The sequence below is a fragment of the Rana temporaria genome, chromosome 7, assembly GCF_905171775.1.
Source record: "Rana temporaria chromosome 7, aRanTem1.1, whole genome shotgun sequence".
Lineage (NCBI taxonomy): Eukaryota > Metazoa > Chordata > Amphibia > Anura > Ranidae > Rana > Rana temporaria.
The window spans coordinates 136,950,807-136,975,043 of NC_053495.1; the positions used below are offsets into that span (position 1 = coordinate 136,950,807).

The following is a 24,237-nucleotide window of genomic DNA, read 5'->3' on the forward strand; positions in this document are numbered from 1 at the left end:
CAATCACAGCGCATAGTGTGCCTCGCGCATGCGCAGTGCGTGCCCGGCTGTGAAGCCACAGCTGGGTGCCCTAAGTAGTGATGCCGGAGCCGTGGAGAGGAGCGGGGCTTCGTACACCCACATGGCTGGACTGTAGGACAGGTGAGTGTCCGTTTTATTAAGAGCCCTTTCACACTGGGGCGGTGGGGGCATCGGCGGAAAAGCACCGCTATTTTTAGTGACGCTTTACCGTCGTTTTCGCTGTGCTATTCAGCTGCTAGCAGGGCCAAAAAAAAGGGCTAAAACTGCCTGCAAAGCGCCGCTCCTACAGCGCCTCAAAGATGCGGCTAGCAAGACTTTTTTACCATCCTGCCAGCACACCGCTCCAGTGTGACAGCACCTCTGGCTTTCACACTGGAGTTAATGGAGACGCTTTTTTAGGGAGCTTTGCAGGCGCTATTTTTAGCGTTATAGCGCCTCAGTGTGAAAGGGGTCTTAAAGTCAACAGCTACACTTTTTTAATTATTTTTTATTTTTTTCGTCAGAGCTACGCTTTAAGTTAAATTTTCAAATAAATGCAGGGCCGATCCGCCCCATAGGCTCACTATGCAAGCCGCTTAGGGCCCCGCAAAGCTGCAGAAGGCCCCCCAAATTACTAGAGGCCCCGCCTGGTGAGCGAGAAGTCATTTTTGGCCCCCACCCCCCTTCTCAACTCGCTGGCTGCATGGGAGAAGAGGTAAGAATAAGAAGGCAGCACCCCCCGCTTCTCACTTTAATGTAAGATGTCATTTACACCCCCCCCCCCCCACTTCTCGAATTTCATCTTTAACCACTTCCGGACCGCCGCTGAGGACAGAATACATCACACAGTAAGTCTGCACAACACTGCACTGACACACACTACACATAGGCACATTAACCCCCCCGATCACCCCACCCCCCTGTCACAGTGTCACTGAATGCAGTGATCATATATGTACTGCATTTAGTGTCAGTGTGACAGGCAGTTAGTGTTAGGTTCAGGGTAGCCCCCGTACCCCCCCTAATAAAGTTTTAACCCCTTGATCACAGCCCTAGTTAACCCTTTCACTCCCTATTGCCAGTGTCACTAAGCGATAATTTTTCTGATCGCTGTATTAGTGTCACTGTTGCCGCTAGGTAGCTAATTTTTTTTTTACTAAAGACATGTGGCTGAATAAATTTTGGCCTAAATGTTTGACTAAAATTTAGTTTAACCTCTTGACCACCGCCCCATGTCAAAAAGACGTCCTGTTTTTAAAGTTGAATATCTCGATAACGGCAGCAGCTGGTGCCACAACCGAGATATTCATCTTTTCAGGGGGCGGTGGTGTACACGATAACGGCGGTCTCCGCGGCGGATTCGCCGCGAGATCGCCGTTATCGGTGGCGGGAGAGGGGCCCCCCCCCTCCCGCCGCTCTCCGCCGCTTACCGGAGCCGTCGGTAGCGGCGGAGGGGATCGGATGTGTCCGGCAGCTGAGCGGGGACGGGACTGAAGGAGAAATCTCCTTCACCCGTCCTCATAGCTCTGCTGGGCGGAAGTGACGTCAAAACGTCAGTCCCGCCCCGCCTCTTAAAGAAACATTTTTTTTTTTGTCATTTGAAAAAATGACATTTTATTTATTTTTTTTGCATTTAAGTCTAATTATGAGATCTGAGGTCTTTTTGACCCCAGATCTCATATTTAAGAGGACCTGTCATGATTTTTTCTATTACAAGGGATGTTTACATTCCTTGTAATAGGAATAAAAGTGATCAATTTTTTTTTTTTTTTTTTTTTTCAGTGTAAAAAATTATAAAACTAAATAAAAATAAATAAGAAAACCAAAAAAATTTTTTTTAAAGCGCCCCGTCCCGACGAGCTCACGCGCAGAAGCAAACGCATACGCGAGTAGCGCCCGCATATGAAAACGGTATTCAAACCACACAAGTGAGGTATCGCCGCGATCGTTAGAGTGAGAGCAATAATTCTAGCCCTAGACCTACTCTGCAACTCAAAAAATGCAACCTGTAGAATTTTTTAAACGTCGCCTATCGAGATTTTTAAGGGTAAAAGTTTGACGCCATGCCACGAGCGGGCGCAATTTTTAAGCGTGACATGTTGGGTATCATTTTACTCGGCGTAACATTATCTTTCACAATATATAAAAAAATTGGGCAAAATGTATTGTTGTCTTATTTTTTAATTCAAAAAAGTGATTTTTATCCAAAAAAAGTGCGCTTGTAAGACCGCTGCGCAAATACGGTGTGACAAAAAGTATTGCAATGACTGCCATTTTATTCCCTAGGATGTCTGCTAAAAAAAAAAATATATAATGTTTGGGGGTTCTGATTAATTTTCTAGCAAAAAAATTGTGATTTTCACATGAAGGAGAGAAGTGCCAGAATTAACCTGGTGGGCAAGTGGTTAAAAAGTAAAAAATATTGATTTTTTTTCAAAAATGTCGCTCTATTTTTGTATATAGCGCAAAAAAAAAAAAATCGCAGAGGTGATCAAATACCACCAAAGGAAAGATCTATTTGTGGGAAGAAAAGGACGCGAATTTTGTTTGGGAGCCACGTCGCACGACCGCGCAATTGTCTGTTAAAGTGACGCAGTGACGAATTGTAAAAACCCCTTGGGTAATTTAGCAGCATATTGGTCCGGTCCTTAAGTGGTTAATGTGACATGTCATTTTGCTTAGGGCCCCAGGGAAGTCAGGATCGGCACTGAATAAATGTTTAACTCATTCACATGAGTAAAGATTAAAACAGGACTTCCCCTAAAAGTTCTGCTCTTCCTCCTCCCACACATATTTGAAATGTTTTTGGGGTGTAGGTAGGTACCTAATCCCACTTTCAGTCCCCCTTCCCTGCCTTCAGCCTTCTGGGGCACATCAGGTCAGTGCGAAGTACACGTGTATGGCAGTGATGATGTAGGTAACACTCCCGGACAGCAGGGGGCGCTGCTCCGCTCTGATGATAATAATAGAAGTGTAGTGCGGCGGGCGCACATGTCACGGTGCTCGGGGCTGGCAGGCTGGTGGTGAGTCACTATTACGCAGCACTTTTCCTGTGGAGTCACCGTGCTCGGGCTATAACAGCGGGAGGCGGAGAGTCGCTCAGCACACCGAGGAAGGCAGCGGAACGACAAGGAGCTCACCTTCCCCCACATTCATAGAGGAGACATGGGTACCGACACCGCCCGGAGCCTGCTCGGCACAGCCCGCACCCTCATACTACACACCGGGAACCTCATGAACTGGGGCCGCCTGAAGAAGAAGTGTCCGGTCACCCCCGGCGAGGAGGTGAGGAGACCTTCCTATGTATCTCTGTTGTGTCACTTCTTCCTCCCGCTGCCATACATAGACCGATGTGATCGGATCATTGTCCCAAGGCTTGTACATTACACAGACCGGTCATCAATAATCGCACCATGTGATGGGGCCTCACCCAATCATTACATTGTTTTCTATGGGAATATATATATATTGTCTCCTCCTATCTGTGCCCAAAAATTTCACTCATTCAGAATTTTTTTGTTTTGACTTTTTTTTTTTTTTAATATATATTATTCAGACTGTAGATTTTGAATATAATATTTTTTTTATATTAATGTATGTTATTTTTTATTATAATTGAGAGATATATTTTTGTTTTACACTCTCATGTATGTCTCTTGGACTTTAGTATACAATAACTGTCACTCACTATCCAATAGGATGACAGGCAGGACATGAGGTCACACCTGCTGCTGATTGTTGTGTTTTCTGTGCATTAAAGGGCTAAGCTGGTTTACACAACACAGGGGGCGGTGCCAGTTGTCTGTGGAGAACACTCATTGGCCTGTCAGTAGACACACCCACCCATTGCACAGTGTATGGCAGGGATATGCAATTAGTGGACCTCCAGCTGTTCCAGAACTACAATTCCCATGAGGCGTAGCAAGACTCTGACAGCCACAAGCATGACACGCAGAGGCATGATGGGACTTGTAGTTTTGCAACAGCTGGAGGTCCGCTAATTGCAGATCCCTGGTGTATGGGGTAGGTGACTGCTCTGTTATCCTCTGGAGGCAAGTGCAGAGAATTGTAACCATAAGTTTTCATCCGATCTATAGATGTCTGTGAGAATTAAAGGAACGTTCCTTTCTTTAGGACATATAAAGATCTTATTTGTGGCTGACTTTAATATAGTATTTGAAATCTGTTGATTTAATATAGGCCAGTCATGAAGTAATACTACCAAAAAGTTATCTTGCTATGTACAGTAATAATTTTTCATGGAGCGGTCACATTGATGTCAGTACCCTTCATCAGGGCTCATTGATAGTGCCAGGGCGCCCCACTGAGATTCATTGCCAGTGTTCAGATTCTGCCTGTGCCTTGTAGTCCTCTCCAGGAGCATTCACTTAAAGTGGAGGTTCACCCGAAAAGTTAATTTTTTAAAATTAGATTAATGCTCATTTTGTCAAGGGGAATCGGGTGTTTTTTTTTAAATCGAAGCAGTACTTATCGTTTTAGAGAGCGATCTTCTCCGCCGCTTCCGGGTATGGGCTGCGGGACTGGGCGTTCCTATTTGATTGACAGGCTTCCGACGGTCGCATACATCGCGTCACGATTTTCCGAAAGTAGCCGAATGTCTGTGCGCAGGCACCGTATAGAGCCGCACCGACTTTCGGCTACGCGATGTATGCGACCGTCGGAAGCCTGTCAATCAAATAGGAATGCCCAGTCCCGCAGCCCATACCCGGAAGCGGCGGAGAAGATCGCTCTCTAAAACGGTAAGTACTGCTTCGATTTAAAAAAAGCACCCGATTCCCCTTCACAAAATGAGCATGAATCTAAGGTTCAGCCTAGGTTCACACTGCTGCGAATTCAAAATGCGTGATTTTACCGCGATTTCGCGGCTGCGATTTTGCCGCGATTTCGGACGCAATTTAATGTAAATCGCGGCCCGAAATCGCAAAAAGTAGTACAGGAACTACTTTTTGAAATCGCAGATGCGGCGTCGCACTGATTAGGACAGTGCCATTGCCGCCGATTTGAGATGCGATTTGACATGTCAAATCGCATCTCAAATCGTTCCAAATCGTACCCAGTGTGAACCAGGGCTAAAAAAAGTTTTTCGGTGATCTCCCGCTTTAAAGCAGGGGTGCCCAACCTTTTGAGGAGCGGGCAGATGGCATTGATGTGTCCACTCTGCATATGTAGAGCAGACGCAGCCCGCTCTACCCTAAGGGCCTTCCGATCTGCCCAGACAGAAGGGCACAGATCCTCCTTCTGTTTTTGTTTTTTTTAACGAGTGAGTGAATAACTTGTATAGCGCTACAAATGCTAACTGAATCGCCTCAAGGCCCTTGGCATCCATTTTCCTTCTATTTAGCCTTCAGAATAGGTGGGTCTTGAGTTTTTTCTTGAAGGCCTGGTGATTCACTTCCGTTCAGATGTTAGTTGGTAATGCGTTCCACAGTCGAGGTCCTTGGACTGCAAATCTTCGTTCTCCTTTGGTCTTGTAGCGGGCCTTGGGGATTTGTAGTAGTTTTTGGTTAGTTGGTCGAAGAACGCGATTGGGGTTTTGGTATTTTATTTTCTCACCTAAATATTGGGGAGCGATTCCGTGTACACATTTGTGCGTCAGGCATAGGGCCTTAAAAGTGACTCGTTCCTTTACAGCCAGCCAATGGAGGGATCTCAGGGAGGGAGTGATTGATTCCCAGGGTTAGCAGATCGGCTTGTAGATAGGTGGGTGTAAACAGAAACAAGTCGGTTTACATCTGCCACTCTATAGAGGTGAATGGTGGGTCCGATTGGGTCCACCTGAAAAACAGACAGGCAGACCTGATCTGACCGATTGTATGAAAGAGGCCTAAGACTGCTTTCACACTGATGCACAGCGGTTTACCTGCACCTCAAATCACTTCCTCCTCAGGATTCCTGCAGCTGGTTGCCGCTGTCCTCCGGGGTTGGTACTGCTGACAGGTGCTGGCACTGCTGGCTGCTTTCCTAGATCACAGGTTCACTTCCCATGCATTCTGGTGTGACAGAAGCATGTGGCTGCAGTAGAGAGCCTATGCTTCCTGTCACAGGCGGAGTACATTTTGGTATCGCTTCGCCTGTGAAGGAGCCGGCACTATACAGCAGGGTTCCCCAACCCCCGGTCCGCGGCCCACTGCCGGGCCGTGGCCTATTTGCAGCCGGGCCACGAAGGCTGCACTGTGTGAGGTGCGGCAGCGGGCAAGCAGAGAGATGACATCTCTCACCGCCCGCCGGATCACGACACTTCCGTCCAATCAGCGGAGCTGTTACACTGCCGCGAGGCATGGGAGCAGAGAGATGAGATCTCTCGCTGCCCGCCTGGAACACGGCACTTCTGCCCACACAGCAGGGCTGCTATACTCATCTCCCACCGCCCGCCCCACATTAATGCTGTTCTCCCTCACTGGCCTGTGCTGCCACCATGGCAGGTGACAAAAAAAAAATCTAATGGCAGGTGGCAAACCACATCAGGTGATGTGGAAATCCACACCTGGTGGCAGGTGACATGGCAAGTAGCAATCCGTACTTGGTGGCAGGTGACATGGCAAGTAGCAATCCACACCTGGTGGCAGGCGACCTGGCATCCCGCACCTGGTGGCAGGCGACCTGGCATCCCGCACCTGGTGGCAGGCGACGTAGCAATGGTGCCAAAAAGGTTGGGGACCACTGCTATACAGGAAGCATTGGCTCTGCTTCCTATAGCGGCGGCTCCGTTCTTCGCACTGATGCTCGGAGATGGCATGTCGGGAACCTGCAATCTGAGCTTGTTGCCCGCCATGTCTTGCTCTGAGATGGCGGGTCTGCATCAGAGGGCACCACGGATCAGCGGTTGGGCACCCCTGACTTAAAGGATAAGTTCACCTTTGATAACATGGTACACCCATTTTCAGGGTGTAGCATGTTATGAATGGACTGGCACATTCCCCAATCTGACAACTAGCGGGCATCTCCAAATCCCCCCCGCCCCAAGCTGTCACAAATTAAAACAAAAATTACCAAGCGGGGCTCCACCCACCTGGCCACTTCACTCATTCAGTGGCCTGCGAATGATAAACTACAAGGTCTGGCAGCCTTTGCAGCTGTGGGCTTGTACTTTTCAATGAGCAACCACAGCGCTGTCGAGCGCCATGGTAGTTGGTTAATGCTTTCTTAGCTGTCAGATTGTATCTGCTTGCCAGTACGGGCAAGTGGGTCCACTGTCAGATCTGCTGGAGACCTGCAGGGCACTAATCCTTTAAGGGTGGCTCCATTAAAAAATGGGGCCACCCTAAAAAATGTAAACCGGGGCCAGTAGAAACTGGAGGAGAGGAAAACTATTTCAGGGCCTGTTCACACTAGTTGCATGGGCATGTCAGTCTTGCCAGGCGGTGTGATGTGCTTTGTATAAAGTTACTCCTTTCAAGACTTCACATTTTCCTATACAGTGAAAAACTGACAGACCTGAATGGTCCACATGTGTGAAAGGGAGCCCAGGCAGACGGATGGAAACCCTATTTTCAATCCGTCTGGCAGATCTGATGAAAGCGGACAGACAGTCCGTTTTCATCCGATCCTCCATAGAGGAGAGAGGCCCTTCCCTACACAGTGAGCAGAGAAGGACCTGTCATCCACCGGCTCAGTGGGGATCAACGGATCGATCCCTGCTGAGCAACCGGAGTTCGTCATAATGGATATATATGTGTAAAAGGGCCTTAAAGAGGAAGTAAACCCTAATGGGCTACATGGATCGCATAGTAGCCCATTATGTGTCACTTACCTGAAACCAAAGCCTGCGATGTCACCGATGTTCCACAAAGCGTCCATCTTTCGCCCTCTTCCGGGTATCGTGGCTCCGGCGCTGTGATTGGCCAGAGCCGCAATGAGGTCACTCTCGTGCATGCGCGCGGGTGCCACCAGTCACGGCACGATCTCTGTTTCTAAAGTACGCCTGTGCCGTAGACGTTTTTGTAAATGTCTCTTAAACCATGTTTAGCTTTAGGAGATATTTCGAACACCTACATGTAAGTTTTTAATTTGGGCTTACCTGTAGGTAAAAGTGGTTGTAAAGTGTTTACAACCACTTAAAGCGGGGGTTCACCCTATCGACGAAAAAAAAAATTTTTTTTTTTCTTTTACCTTAAAATCAGGCATTGTAGCGCGAGCTACAGTATGCCTGTCTCAAATTTTTTACCCCCGTACTCACCTTGTAGTCGTAGATCGAAGATACCGGGGAATGGGCGTGCCTATGGAGACGGAGGATGATTGATGGCCGGCTCTGGCGCGTCACGCTTCTCCGGAAATAGCCGAAATAGGCTTGGTCTTCACGACGCGTGCGCATAGCCTGTGCGCAGGCGCCGTGAAGAGCCGAGACCTACTCCGGCTGTCTTCGGGGAGAGTGACGTGCCAGGGCCGGCCGTCAATCATCCTCCCTCTCCATAGGCACGCCCATTCCCCGCGGGAGCCGAAATCTACGATGTCCGATTACAAGGTGAGTCCGGGGTTAAAAAAATCGGGACAGGCATACTGTAGCTCGCGCTACAATGCCTGTCTCGATGGTAAAATGTGTCGGGGGGGGGGGGGGGGGGGGTGAACTACCGCTTTAAGGTTTTGTTGGAGAGTGATTGAGGAATGCTCTCCTCTACATACACATCCATTACTTCAGAATGCTGTTACTTTTGCTTTTCATTAGTCATTTCCTCTGTCAGGATGACTTGCTGTTTTTGCTTGTCTTACATTTAGCTCTTTTCTATGTCTGGGCTTCCTTTTAAACCTTTACTGTGTGTGTGTGTGTGTGTGTGTGTGTGTGTGTGTGGTGGTTTTTTTTTTTTTTCCTCTTCATAGTTGGACCATTAAACAAGAACTCTGATCTGAACATCCAATAAGAAAACCTTTTAGATCTCAAAACAAATTGAAGTAGTAACCGTTAAATGGCTGAAACACAAATTCATGATGACATGACATTTCAATGAGTTGCAAGTTGCATGATGATGTATAGAAGTCAGACATGTGCATACAAAGATCTAGTGTGTGATACTTTAGCATCAGGGATAGGACACTTTTGGGTTGATATGTCATTCAATATACAGGGAATTTCTTCTAGCTCTTCTCCATACCTATGCAGTTTTAATTTTGGTTGAATATGTGTTCGGTATGCAGAAGGAATGTGACATTTGGCATTTATTCATGAAAATAATTTTTATATCTTCTTGTGTTTTTTTTTTTTTTTTTTTAATGTTAAATCGGTCAAATTGCTGGTTCCAACAGAATGTTGTCGGAACACAGTGCATCGCAAATTGTTTATGGGGCTGTGTTGCTACAGACTGGTCAGGGTGTCCATGCTGACCCATGTCCACAGCCAAAAGCACCTACAATGAGCTCATGGTCATCAGAACTGGACCACGCTCAATGGAGGAAGGTGGCCTGGTTTAAATCGCATTTTCTTTTACATCATGTGGATGGCCGAGTATGTGTGTGTGAAAGGGCACCAGGATGCAATATAGGAGGAAGTTGTGGAAGTTACTGAGTCCATGCCTTGATGGGTCAGGACTGTTTTGGCAGCAAAAGACAGACCTGCTCAATCTTGGGTGGGTGATCGTAATATTATGGCTGATCGGTGTATTTCTCTCAGTACAGGTTACTTTTAACCACTTCCCTACCGGCCCATAGTAAAATGACGTCCACAAAGAACTTCTGCCGTTCAGAGTGGACGTCATGTGACGTCCTGGGCTTTCCGGGTGGATATCTGAATGATGCCTGCAGCTAGAGGCATCATTCAGATATCCTTCTAAACTGCCGGCGATTCTGCACAACGTAAGAACGATCATAGCGGCGGTTCCGCCGCTAGATCGTTCTTACAGGCGGCGGGAGGGGACATCCCCCCCCTCCTGCTGCCATCCGGTGCTTCTCCGGGCTCTCCCGTGCCATCGGGGGCCCGGAGAACGAATCGTCCGGCGCTCGCAGGAAGCATAGAGATGACTGGTGACCAGATGGTCACCAGTCATCTCTATGACCGTCGGAGGACCCGGGCGCGATGTGATGACGTCACGCCCGGGTCCCCGTAAGTAAACAAAGCCGCGATTGCGGCTGCTAAGCAACCACAAGCATGAGATCGGTGAATTTTTTTTCACCGATTTCATGCTTTCCAGCCTGGAGGAGAGATGTGGGGTCTTATTGACCCCGCATCTCTCCATAAAGAGTACCTGTCACACACATTCCTATTACAAGGGATGTTTACATTCCTTGTAATAGGAATAAAAGTGATAAAAAAAAAAAAAAAATTAAAAAAAAAAGTGTAAAAAAAGAAATAAATATATAAAAAAAAAAAAAGAAATAAAAATTAATTTTTTTAACGCCCCTGTCCCCGGTAGCTTGCGCGCAGAAGCGAACGCACACGCAAGTCCCGCCGACATATGTAAACGCCGTTTAAACCACATATGTGAGGTATCGCCGCGTGCGTTAGAGTGCCAGCAACAATTCTAGCACTAGATCTCCTCTGTAAATCTAAACTGGTAACCTGTAAAAAAATTCAAATCGTTGCCTATGGAGATTTTTAAGTACCGAAGTTTGGCGCCATTCCATGAGTGTGCGCAATTTTAAAGCGTGACATGTTAGGTATCTATTTACTCGGTGTAACATCATATTTCATATTTTACAAAAAAATTGGGCTAACTTTACTGTTTTTAAATTTTTTTAATTCATGAAACAATTTTTTTCCCAAAAAAAGGCGTTTGAAAAATTATTGCGCAAATACCGTGCAAGATAAAAGGTTTCAATGACCGTCGTTTTATTCCCTAGGGTGTCTGCTAAAAAAACATATATAATGTTTGGGGGTTCTGCGTAATTTTCTAGCAAAAAAATTATGATTTGTACATGTAGGAGAGAAGTGCCAGAATAGGCCTGGTATGGAAGTGTGTATAACTGCCCGGTATGGAAGAGGTTAACATAGTTGATGGGTGTTTATCAGCAATTCAATCATGGGACAGCCTTTCTTGCAGGGACGTGCATCTTCATGGGAGACCATTGTGCACGTGTCGGCATTACTTAATCTCATTATGCTGGGTAATAGAGTAACTGCCTTGAATAAAACACTACTCAAAGTAACATTAAACAAAACGTAATATATTGCAGCTTACCAATCATTAGATGTGTGGTGGCAAATTGGATACACTAACGAATTTGAAGCTGAACTCCAGCTAATGCCTTATAATCAATTGCAGCAACAGTATTTTTTTTTTTTTTTTTTTTTTAAATAAAGGTTTTACATAAATGCTGATCATTTTAAGCACCCCTGCCAGTGTTAAATGGTCTCTCACCCCTGTTACTGCTAGAGTCTTTCTGTTGAAAAACAGACCTAGGTTGGCCATAGGTTATGCTGTCTTCTTTCAACCACAGGTTGAAAAGAATCGCTTTATTTCTCAACAGTCATTGTTGTAGGAATCCCACCCGCTGCATTATTGTATTCTGACAGCAGGAGGCTTCTTTGCTGTCAGAACACCATGGTCACTGCTGGTAGCTAAAGCCGCTGACTCTGATCGTACAAACAAAACCTGACAGGCTGGTTGTACTGAAGTCAGTCGATCAACTTCAGTACAAGCAGTCCTGTCCATAGATGGATCGAAATTCAGCAGGAATCGGCCAAATTGTGATCAGTCCATGGCCAGCTTTATTGAATCACTATATGAAAATAAGAGAGCCTAAAAAAAACTAATGCAACCATCTCATCTAAGAATTGGTAAGGTGCAGTATGTTTGCTATTGCTTCAATCATCCAACGTGGATCACGTGTACACTGCCAGTCATTGCTGCTGAGTCTGTTGGTTTTAATCAACATTGAGATAAGAGGATCAAAAGTGCTGGCGCCATGCAAATAGATCATTACAAACCATTCATGCAAAGAAGGGTGTGTTTGTGTGTTGTTTTTTTTTTTTTTTTTTTTTTAACAGTAGGTTGACTAATTTCTCATAATACAAAAATGATATTGTGCAAGCTTGCACATGTGCACAGCAGACAACTCGGTGCAACCTTATCTTGGGGATGCAACATAATATAATTTTCCAGCCTGACCAATAATCAGTTACATTAAAGCTGGCCATACATGTGGTGTTAGTCAGTGCTCCTTGCAAGCCGCATGGCCAAACATTAGTGGCAGGTGATTGTCTGTCTGACCACACTGCCCAGCTTCAACACCACTTGAAAAATAAAACGAGGTGTTGTATGCAGGATTAACCACTTCAGCCCCGGACCATATTGCTGGTCAATGACCAGGCCCCTTTTTGCGATTCGGCATTGCGTCGCTTTAACTGACAATTGCACGGTCGTGCGACATGGCTCCCAAACAAAATTGGTGTCCTTTTTTCCCAACAAATAGAGCTTTCTTTTGGTGGTATTTGATCGCCTCTGCAGTTTTTATTTTTTGCGCTATAAACAAAAATAAAGCGACAATTTTGAAAAAAATTCAATATTTTTTACTTTTTTTTTTTCCTATAATAAATATCCTATATATATATATATATTTTTCCTCAGTTTAGGCCGATACGTTTTCTTCTACCTATTTTTGGTAAAAAAATAAATAAAAATGCAATAAAACGATCCCCTATTTTGTAAACGCTATAAATGTTGTGCAAACCAACCGATAAACGCTCATTGCGATTTATTTTTTTATTTTTTTGTAATTTTTTTTTTTTTTACCAAAAATAGGTAGAAGAATACGTATCGGCCTAAACTGAGGAGAATATATATTTGGGGGATATTTATTATAGAAAAAGGTAAAAAATATTGAATTTTTTTCAAAACTGTCGCTCTATTTTTGTTTATAGCGCAAAATATAAAAACCGCAGAGGTGCACGACCGCGCAATTGTCAAAGCGACGCAGTGCCGAATTGCAAAACCTGGCCTGGGCCTTTGGCTGCATTTTGGTCTGGGGATTAAAGCAGGAGTTCACCCTAAAAAAAAAATTTTAAGATTAGATTCATGCTCATTTTGTCTAGGGGAATCGGGTAGTTTTTTTAAAAACAAAGCTGTACTTACCGTTTTAGAGAGCGATCTTCTCCGTCGCTTCCGTGTATGGTCTTCGGGACTGGGCGTTCCTTCTTGATTGACAGGCTTCCGACGGTCGCATCTTTCGCGTCACGAGTAGCCGAAAGAAGCCGAACGCCGGTGCGGCGCTATACGGCGCCTGCGCACTGACGTTAGGCTACTTTCGGAAAATCGTGACGCGATAGATGCGACTGTTGGAAGACTGTCAATCAAGAAGGAACGCACAGTCCTGCAGCCCATACCCGGAAGCGGCGGGGGAAGATGTATCTCTAAAACAGTAAGTACGGCTTCGATTTAAAAAAACACTAGCCGATTCCCCTAGACAAAATGAGCATGAATCTAATCTTAAAAATTGTCATTTCCGGGTGAACCTCCACTTTAAGTGGGAGAATTTGCACAATTGGTGGCTGACTAAATACCTTTTTGCCCCACTGTATTTACAGGCAAATAGTTTGCTTACAACTTTTTAAAGACCAGCTTTTAAAGCACACCTCAGTTCCATTATGGGAGCACAGACTGTTACTTTAAACAAAATGCCAGTAGGCTTTCGACCAAGTATTGTTGGAGCCTTGTTTAACCACTTAACCCCCAGAAGATTTTTATTTTTTGTGATACAGCACTGTTACTTTGACTCATGCTGTATCCAAATAAAATGTATGATTCCCCCCTCCCCTCCCAACAAATTAAGCATTCTTTTGGTGCTATTGGATCACCTCAGCATTTTTTTTGTTGACATGGGCATATCCTAGGACTGGCTCTCTGCCTAACTATCTGGTACCATGCTCCCGCCGATCGGCTTCTGCTGTGTAGAATCGCAGCGGAAGCGAGCCATCAGTGGCACGCATGTGTGCCCCCCCACTGCCTAGAGGTGTCGAATCACGTGTGTGTATAATTTACATACATCAAACTGAAAACTAAATTCTTTTGCACGCCCTTAAACATCTGTATGTTTGCTTATTCTCTTTGGGATGACAATAATACAATTGTGTGTATTGGATGTTGTAGAATATTTTATCCTAAAGCAGTACTTTTTTTTCTTTACAGTTGGGAGATTGCATCAGGATTACACTGAGTGAATGGAGCTCGAAGGCCAGTCCAGAACATATACAGGTAATATTGTTGACATCTGTGCTCTTAATCTTGTGGATGAATGATCCAAGTTTTATAGCGGGTTATGTTTAACAGTTTCATAGCCTCATAACCCTGGAGACTGGCCAAAAGTTATATTTATGGTCTCCTTTTTCTCCTGGTTCCTCACCACCCCTGCAGATACTTTCTATGCTCATAATGCCTGTATAAAGCTGGCCATATACTGTTTGAAGTTGAGCAGGGACTGGCTCAATTTCAGTGCTTGGAAGTCCATTTTTGGATTTGAAGTCGATTTGTTTTTATTATCTGTTAATGGGACATGTTGGGGTGGGGGGGGGGGAGAATGTTCTCAATCTGTGACTGCGGCCAAACAGCTGCAATTGCTGATGAGTTTATTCTGACAGGAGCATCCACCCACCTGGCTTATGTAGATGGTGGAGTTGCTCTGGTGTATTGCCAGCTTAACTGACTGGAGGAGAGAGAGTGCTGTTCTTGATCGCTAGGAATGGCAGATCTCTCTACTCCCCTATCAGAATGGGGATCTGTCTGTTCCACACACAGATTCCCCCTCCCCTGTTCTGACAGGATTGCGGGTGGCCAAATGCCGCCACCACCCCCCTCCCAATAACTTCTTAAAGCGGCAGACATACTATGACGGCGGTTTGTGCAGCTGTGCCAACCTGCCACAGTACAACTCGGCAAGTTGTTGAAGAAGAATTTTGGGTAAGGATATTTTGTACAGCGTTACGTTTGTCCAGCTTGGACCAATGTCACTAGGTATATGCCATACCTGACCAATGCACCTGGTAACTGAAGCAGACACTTGCTGAGAACCAGCATGATGCATTTTGAACTGAGGTCAGCTGCCCCTCATTGGAAAAAGAATGCAAAGTGTTTTCTGTAGACACACAGTAACCATAAGCAAGTAGAGATCACTGGAGTAGATTGTCTTCTTCAGGGGCATTGGCCAGGAATGTGTGTAGAGAGAGAGAGAGATAGTGTGTGTAAAATATATTATACCCAGTGGATATTTAAGTCTATGCACCCCTGTTAAAATGTCAGGTTTCTGTGATGTAAAAAAGAGACAAAGATAAATAATTTCAGAAAGGTGTGTGTGTGTGTATTTTCCCTCCAATATGGCACAACAGTGACATTGCCAAGAACAGGACGTCCCTCCAAATTTGATAAGACAGGAAGAAAACTAATCTGTGAGGCTGCCAAGAGGCCTACAGCAACATTTTAAAGAGCTGCAGGAATATCTGGCAAGTATTGGCTGTGTGGTACATATGACAACAATCTTCTGTATTCCTCATATGTCTGGGCTATGGGGTAGAGTGGCAAAAAGGAAGCCTTTTCTTACGAAGAAAAACATCCAAGCCCAGCTAAATTTTGCAAAAACGCATCTGAAGTCTCCCAAAAACACGTGGAAAAATGTGTTATGGTCTGATGAAACCAAGGTTACATTTTTTTTGGCCATAATTCCAAAAGATATGTTTGGCGCAAAAGAACATCATACCCACAGTGAAGCACGGTGGTGGCAGCATCATGCTTTGGGGCTGTTTTTCTTCAGCGGGGATAGGGGCCTTTGGTCAAGGTAAAGGGAATTATGAACAGTTCCAAATACCAGTCAATATTGGCACAAAACCTTCAGGCTTCTGCTAGAAAGCTGAACAAGAAGAGGAACTTCATCTTTCAGCATGACAACGACCCAAAGGAATATCTTCACCAGAAGAAGATTAAAGTTTTGGAATGTCCCAGCCAGAGCCCAGACCTGAATGTGATTGAAAATGTGATTGAAAATCTGTGGGGTGATCTGAAGAGGGCTGTGCGCAGGAGATGCCCTTGCAATCTGACAGATTTGAAGTGCTTTTGCAAAGAAGAGTGGGCAAATGGTGCCAAGTCTAGATGTGCCTTGCTGATAGACTCATACCCAAAAATACTGAGTGCTGTAATAAAATGGTGCTTCAGCTAAGTATTTTAAGGGTGTGCACACCTATTCAACCATATTTTAGTCTTTTATTTGTATTTTCCTTCACCTCAAAGATTTCAGTTTGTTGTTCAATTGAGTTGTAAATTACTTTAAGCCCTGGTTCACACTGGGCTGCGGGAGTGAAGCCGTGCGAGTTCAGCTGAACTCGCACGATTTCACTCCCGCCGGCAGTCCCGATTTCGGCCGCGATTTAAGAGACATCTGTGCAGGTTTCTGCACAGATGTCTATGTAAATCGCGGCCAGAAATCGCAAAAAGTAGTACAGGAACTACTTTTTTAAATCGGTGCAGAGCCGCAGATGCGGCGTCGCACCGATTAGGACAGTGTCATTGCCGGCAAATGCCGCTGATTTGAGATGCGATTTCACATGTGAAATCGCATCTCAAATCGAAGGAAATCGTACCCAGTGTGAATCTGGGCTCAAGGTGGAAAGTTCTGGAAATTATTTATTTTTGTCCTTACTTTTTTTTTTTTCCCTCTCACAGGAACCTGACATTTTAACATTTTATATCTATTGTATGTATCGTTTTTTGCGGTGTGTGGGTGTCGTCGTCGCCCCCCCCCCCCCCCCCCACATTAGACCAATGTAAAAATATACCATGCCTGGATCTCATTACTATCTGCATTTTGCTTTCAGTGTGACAGACAATCCCTGAGAGTTCAGTGTTTCAGCTCGGTGGGCTAAGTTCATAGTACACACAGTCTGTGTAGTTTGTGTTTAGTAGGGTTGTTTTAAATGTAGGTGGACAGTGAGTAGAGTGAATTGTCTCTGTACTGTTGCCAGCAGTGCAGTTAATGATTCCAACAGGCTTATGAGTGTATTTGCAATTCTATATGGATCGAAACCCAGTTAAAGCTGGGTGTTTTTTTTTCACAGGTTATTTATATTTCTACCCTGTATTTCTTACAAAGATTTCGATTGTGATTAAATTTCTAGTGTTTATTTTTCTAAACTTTGAATGTATGTTGCTGCTTATAGTTGTAAGTGGCTTCTGATGAGTTGAGAATTCAGCAGTGATTTCTTCCTGTTTTGCCTCTCCTCCCTATTCCCAAAATGTTTTTGTGTGTGTGTGTGTGTGTGTGTGTGTGTGTTGCACTATTGGGCTTCAGTGTAGGGTAATATAGTTTAAAAAAAAAAAAGAGAAATGCCACAGTAAAATGATTACCGCTCAACTGAACCCTAGTATAAATGCTTCCTTGTGCACTTTAATAGTAAGTGAGCAAAGTCTTGGTATTCATTCATGTCCAAGCCCCCTGGTAGTCACAGCTATATCCTTACAGGGAGGGAGTGTTGGCTTTGTTGAGTGGAGGCCTCTGGTCCCACTTACAGGGGGACATGTTGGACTGTCAGTGTTGGTAGGTCATGAAGCTTGCCATAGAGTAAGAATTTCTGCCTGTTTATCAGGTTTTCTATCAGTGGAAGGCCCTGTCAAGTGTGTGTGTGTGTGTGTGTGTGTGTGTGTGGGGGGGGGGGTGTAATCAAAGGAGCCATATGGAAAGGGGAGATTTCCTCCATCTGCATAATTTTTGCTACAAGATTCTGCAGCTACCTGCTTCTGGGATCACAGGTGCATGCGCAAACAGCTGTGGCTGCTAAGCCTGTGCAAAGCAATGACCGGCTGACTGAAGCTGTGGCTGTTCGCATATATCTGCACATACAGCAGTTGCCTGCATCTAGGGACAGATGATCGGTCCTGGACAATCTGTGTTCAGGGACATTATCTGTACAAAGCAGCTGGTGACCGCTCAGTGTGTGGACAGCTGTGTCTCCTATCAGCCTATCATTGTTTCGTATGGGCTGAGTGGCTGTCCGCATACGCCTGTGATTCCAGCTGTGTGATTCCATTATCTGGCCTTATTAAGTGTAAATGTGCCCTAAGTGCAGTGAGGAAGCAGTGCCAAATTTTGCAGGGGGTGTGTGTGTGATGCTAATCTTATACTGTCTTTGTCATATGGGATTAATAAAAGCAAAAGGGCAGAGTTTTTTGTTTTTATAGCTGGTGATTAACAGGAGTAAATCTAGCCCTACCTTTTTGTAGGAATGTAAATGATCTCCCTTCAGGTTTTCTGCAGTATCCCACATAGCTGTTTTAGTATTCAAGAGAATTGCCAGATTCATGTGACTGCTTATTCTGCAGTGTAAGGACAGGCTGTAACCTTTGGGGTATTGTTACTCTGTGCATAGCGCAGAGCCTTGGCTTTCCTGCCCAAATGACAGAATAGAGTTTTAACTTTTGCTTCCAGTCCTGTAAAAGGCTAGGTTCACACTGATGCGAATTTGAGCCGTTGCGATTTCTCAAATTCGCAAGTCATTTAAATTGCGTAGTTTAACATTGCCGTTCACATCAATGCGCTGCGAATATAAGCTGTGGGGGGGGGGGGGGGGGGGAAGGGTCATGTGAGTTTGATCCGTGCGCGATGCGAATTCAGCTCTATAAACTGGCATTCCCTGAAATCGCAGTCGGGAATCGCGGAAAATTCGTTGCGAAATTGCTGTAACATTTTTTTGAATTCGCAGCACTGTGGACCTAGCCTTAATCCAGTAATTCTTCATAGAAGGTAGAACAAACTAGTGTGATGGAGACTGCGGTGTAGGACTGCAGGGTGTTGAAGCGGAACATGAGGAACCCATTGCTTTTGATAACTACCCCCCCACAACTTGCTCATGTCTGGATACCTTGAAGAGAATGACCTGTTCTGCTGCAATTATTTTTCCCCTAATCGTCTTTCAGGACAGCCACCTGAGACCTTGGCTCCTCCCCTCTGTAGGAAACACCGCGCCAGCCTCCTATAAATTTCCTCCTCTCCTGCTGGTCCTCAGTTATTTGTGTTTCCTCCAGAGGGGAGACACGGTTAGGGACCAGCCAGGAGAGCCAGGCAGACAGTCAGACAGTCCGGAAAGGGAGCAGGGGTTCTTGGGACAGACCAGGTCACTAACCTGGGTGTGATTGCCACCCTCACATCCTGAGGGCAGGTGTAGGTCGGGGGGGCTCTGTTTTGTAGCACAGAGTGCAGTGGAAGGAGTTCACAGCCAGCGTCCCATGCCCCAAGCAGCGTGTGTGCCAGCAGCAGGAATGGGGATTCCCGAGCGTAGCCACGCCAGGTATCGGGACCGCACGGAGCCGACGGGGGGTGACGTCATGTCCGGCAAACGGGGGCATGCACTTCCGGGTTCGCGGCTTCCGCTTCCGGCCGCAAAATTCAAAAACGGAGCCAGGCAGAGGCTGGAGAGAGCTGCAATCGCTGTAGAGACAGCAGAAGCAGCGCTGGTGACATGGATATGTCGGGGACAGAAGGAAGGGATACTGCTCCAGCAGAGACCAGCTCCAGCCATACCAAGGTAAGGGGAACCTAGGGTGGACCTCCCCTATCCTAAAGCCCACCACCCCTCCCCCCGCCCCAGGGAAAAAAGGGAGGGGGGGGTGAATCAAGCCCTCAGTGTCAGAGGGCGATTCATAGGGCCCCTAGTGAGGCAATCCCATATGAAGGCACTACGCACCTGCCGTGTGCAGGGGGAAGGTTACAGTATTAACTGTGGGGTATATTGTTTTTCCCTTATGTCTTTCAGAAAACTGACAAGGATAGGCCCACTCACAGTTCAAAGAGGAAGTGTCCATCCTGCAAAGTCACACTTAGGGAGTCATGGAAGAAAGCTATTTGCAGCGATTGTATTAGCAAGCTAGTACAGGAACATACTGTGGAACAGAGTGACCTAGCATCTGTTAAAGAATTATCCAACACTTTTGAATCTTTTAAAACATTTTTTTAAGGTTTTCAGATCCCGCAGCTTCAGTCAGCTTCTCCTCCTGTACAGGCAGCAGTTATATTACCGGAATTAAGACCTTCCACCAGTGCAGGCCCTTCAGTAGCTCCTAGAGAGGAGGCAGAAGAGGAACCTGACAGCGCAGTGTCCGGTTCCCAAGAGTCAGAGGAGGAGGCTCAGGAAGGTGATTCCAGGAAGCCATCCCGTTACAAACTCTCATTAGAGGATGTCGATCACCTCTTAGGAGCCATATATACCACTCTGGGTATACAGACAGAGGAAAAAAAACCTATCCCTGCATGACCAAATGTACGAGGGTTTGGAAGAACAGGAAAAGAGGAATTTCCCAGTTTACAAAGTACTAATGGAAGCAATTAAAGAATGGCAGGAACCAAAAAGAAAACCATTTTTTTTTTTTTCTAAAGCTTTAAAGCGGAGTTCCGGCCACAATTTCACTTTTTAAATATAAATACCCCTGTAATACACAAGCTTAATGTATTCTAGTAAAGTTAGTCTGTAAACTAAGGTCTGTTTTGTTAGGTTGTTACAGCATTTAGACACTTTATAAAATAGAAATTGACTGGGGCCATCTTAAGTGTGGGCATCATGAAACCAGACTGTATGACTTCCTGGATTTCAGCCTTGCAGATCTTGCACATGCTCAGTGCTGCACAAGCAGTGTAATAGGTTTCAGATCAGGTTTCAGCACCTGTACTGTCCAAGTCACATGATTCTTCAAGACTGGGGAGTGCAGAGACTCCTGGAAAGTTACACCCACTACATTCCCAGGAGTCTGTGCGGTGTAGGTTAGGAAGCTTAAGCACCTAGGTGCAGGAAGTGGGAAGATTAACTATTCTGCCTAGCAACAACACTTTGAAGGCATCTAAAAAAAAAAAAAAAAAAGTTTTAAAAAGGACTAATGACATTTTTTTTTTTAAAACTACTGATGTAATGTTAAATTTATGGGTGGAACTCCACTTTAAAAAGACGATTTCCATTCTCAGATGACCCATCCTCAATATGGAACAAAACTCCAAAGCTAGATGCCGCCTTCACGCAAGTATCAAGGCACACTGATCTAGCATTTGAAGATATGGGCATCTTATCCGAAGCAATGGATAAAAAGATGGACTCATTATTAAAAAAAATCATGGGACTCCACACTGGGAAGTTTTAAAACCAGCGATGGCAGTCACGGTGGTGGCCAGAAATATGGAGTTCTGGTTAAACCAGATCCAGGCACACATTGAGGATGAAACTGCAAAAGAGCAAATCCTATCCTCCTTTCCCACACTGCTGCGAGGCATAGCCTATATCGCAGATGCTTCAGCTGAACTAGTACGGATGGCAGCTAGATCATCCGCACTAGCCTACTCCACAAAACGGGCTCTATGGTTAAAGACTTGGCAAGGGGACTGCGCGTCTAAAACCAAATTATGTGGCATCCCATTTACAGGGGACTTGCTGTTTGGGCCAGGGTTGGAAAAGGTGCTAGATCGTACAGCGGATAAAAAGAAAGCATTTCCGCTGCAACGCAAAGCACCTTGGAGTCCGCCACAACAGAACAAAAGGAGGCAAAAGAGTACAACTTGGGTCCCAAAAGGTCCCTGTTTCACAACACCCATGGCAGATAACCAGAAAAGACCTTGGGCCCAGAAGGGGAAAGGCAAATTAGTGATTTTTCGTCGTCCTGAGCAAGCCTACAAAAAGAAATGACAAGTTGCTCACAGTAGGAGGAAGACTGGGGGCCTTCCTCCCGCAGTGGGAAAAGATAACCTCCAATCACTTTATTTTAAGAACAATAAAGGACGGTTATCACCTGGAGTTCTCAAAACCACACCCAAACAAATTCTATTTAACCAAACTTCCAAAAAACAGAGGGAAAGCCGAAAGGGTTAATGAGAGCCTTAGAGGATCTCAAGAAACAGGAAGTAATCACAGAGGTGCCCAAGGAAGAAAGAGGACAAGGCTTTTACTCCCACATATTCGGAGTACAAAAACTCACGGGGAAGGTCAGACCAATCCTAAACCTCAAACCCCTGAATGTGTCCATAACCTACAAGAGATTCAGGATGGACTCAATATATTCAGTCAAGGCCTTACTACCCCTAAACTGTTTTCTTGTCTCCCTAGACTTAAAGGACGCATACCTGCACTTCCCAATACACAAAGTGTCAAAAGTTTCTATGGTTAGCGATAGAAACGGAAAACAAAACCATACCCCTACAATTCCGAGCCTTACCCTTCGGCCTTTGCTCTTCACCCAGGATCTTCACAAAAATTCTGGCAGAAGCCCTGGCACCCTTGCGAGTCCAAGGCATATCCATCATCGCCTATTTAGACGATCTGCTTCTGTTTGCAGAATCTCCAGAAGGTTACAAAAACAAACTTGAGCTCACGCAGGCATTTCTAAAAAGTCTGGGTTGGCTAATAAATATAGAGAAATCCAACCTGCAGCCGACTCAACAGATAACATACTTGGGATATGTGTTGGATTCGGTCCAACAAAAGATATTCCTGCCCAAGGAGAAAATAGAAAAAAATCCAAAGAGAAGTAAGTGCAATACAGGCAAACATACCATGCACCATCAGAAAGGTGATGTCGACGCTGGGGTTGCTAACATCTGCAATCCCAGCGGTACAATGGGCAGCCCTACATTTTCGGCCACTGCAGATGTTCCTATTAAAAATTTGGGATCGCAGGCAGGAATCTTTGGACACTCGGATTCTAATACTGGCAAAGGTAAAAAAAACCTTATGGTGGTGGGGGACATTAGAAAATATAACCCAAGGGTTGGCTGTGAACATTTCCCAGATCCTTACCATGGACGCGAGTGGCGTAGGATGGGGAGCACTTTTAGGCCCCCAGATGGCACAAGGGACTGGGGGGAGAAAGAATGGGATCATCCAACTGGAAGGAATTAAAAGCGGTAGGGCTTGCACTCCAATCCTTCCAGGGAGAGGTAAAAGGACAGCACTTGCAAATCAGGTCCGACAACGCATCAGTCGTTGCTTACTTAAACAAACAGGGAGGAACAAGAAGTGGAACCCTACTCTCTCTCTATCAACAGTCCACCTAAAAGGGGATTTAAACTGTGTGGCAGATTTTCTCAGCAGGAGACAAGTGAAGGAAGGCGATTGGGCTTTAAACCAAGAGGTGTTCAAACAAATCACACAAAGATGGGGAACACCTCAGGTAGATTTCATTGCCTCAAGAGAGAACAAAAAAGTCAGAGCATTCTTTTCTCTGAAAAGAGAGGACGGAGCGCTAGCGGTGGATGCGCTAGCACAGAAGTGGACATTCAAAATGTGTTATGCCTTTCCTCCACCAGTACTAATACCAGCAGTTTTAAGAAAACTCTGCATAGAGAACAAAACTTTGATTCTCATAGCACCTCACTGGCCCAGAAGACCGTGGTTCTCTATGCTGAAAGAACTCACTATAGAGCCCCCCTGGTTACTTCCAGTCCAGGAAGATCTATTCTCACAGGGCCCAATATACTGCCCCCACGTGAAAAGGTGGAACTTGGCGGCCTGGTGTCTGAGGAGCAGCTGCTGAAAGCAAAAGGGTTCTCAAGCCGCTTAATTGCGACTCAGCTAAAGAGCAAGAAAGTGGAGACACGTAAGATTTATCAAAGTGTGGAAGTGCTTTAACAATTGGTGCACAGAAAACGCCTTCAACACACAGAGTTCAGTGGCCGTCCTAGAGTTTCTGCAGAGTGGTGTAGAAAAAAGACTAAGCCTTTAGCACTTTAAAGAGTCAAGTGTCAGCACTTTCAGTTTTTCAAGAAAAAAAAGATTAGCATCTGACCCATGGATAATTAGACTCTTCAGATCCCTGAGCAGACAAAGACCTATATAGAATACATTCTTTACAAAGTGGGACCTGTCACTAGTGCTGCAAACTTTGACAGCGGACCCCTTTGAACAACTAGAGAATTGCAACCTAAAGACGCTAAAAGCAGTCTTTCTGGTGCCAATCGCCACAGCAAAAAGGGTCTGAGAGATGGAGGCATTATCAATCAGACCCCCCCTTTTTGTCAGATCTTTGCAGACTGCATAATTTTTAACTTTTGGCAGGAATCCCGGGTCCATTTTATCTCGAGATTCCTTAGGGAACAAGAAGTTGTTACCTTCATTTTTGTCTGAACCCTTCTAAAGAACAAGAAGTAAAGTTTCATAATTTAGATGTGAGGAGATGCGTCTTGCATTATTTAGAGGTAACTAAGGAAGACGGATCCCTTATTTTACATTCTGGAGCTAGGAAAGGGCATAGAGCCACTAGACTCACCATAGCGAGATGGCTAAGAGAAGCCATTGAACAGGCTTACAAGCTAGGAGGCATACAGATCCCAGAAGGTATCAGA

The 24,237-nt window shown here is 45.3% G+C and overlaps 1 protein-coding gene across 1 annotated transcript in view; it reads left to right on the top strand.

The window, feature by feature from the left end:
* The first annotated feature begins 2,974 nt into the window (after positions 1-2,974).
* GCLM (glutamate-cysteine ligase modifier subunit) overlaps positions 2,975-24,237 on the top strand; it is a 45,916-nt gene continuing 24,653 nt past the window's right edge. Inside the window, exons 1-2 of the mRNA XM_040360001.1 lie at positions 2,975-3,285; positions 14,073-14,138. Coding sequence (XP_040215935.1) covers positions 3,166-3,285; positions 14,073-14,138 — 186 coding nt within the window. The 5' untranslated portion in view covers positions 2,975-3,165. The remainder of the gene's footprint in view (positions 3,286-14,072; positions 14,139-24,237) is intronic.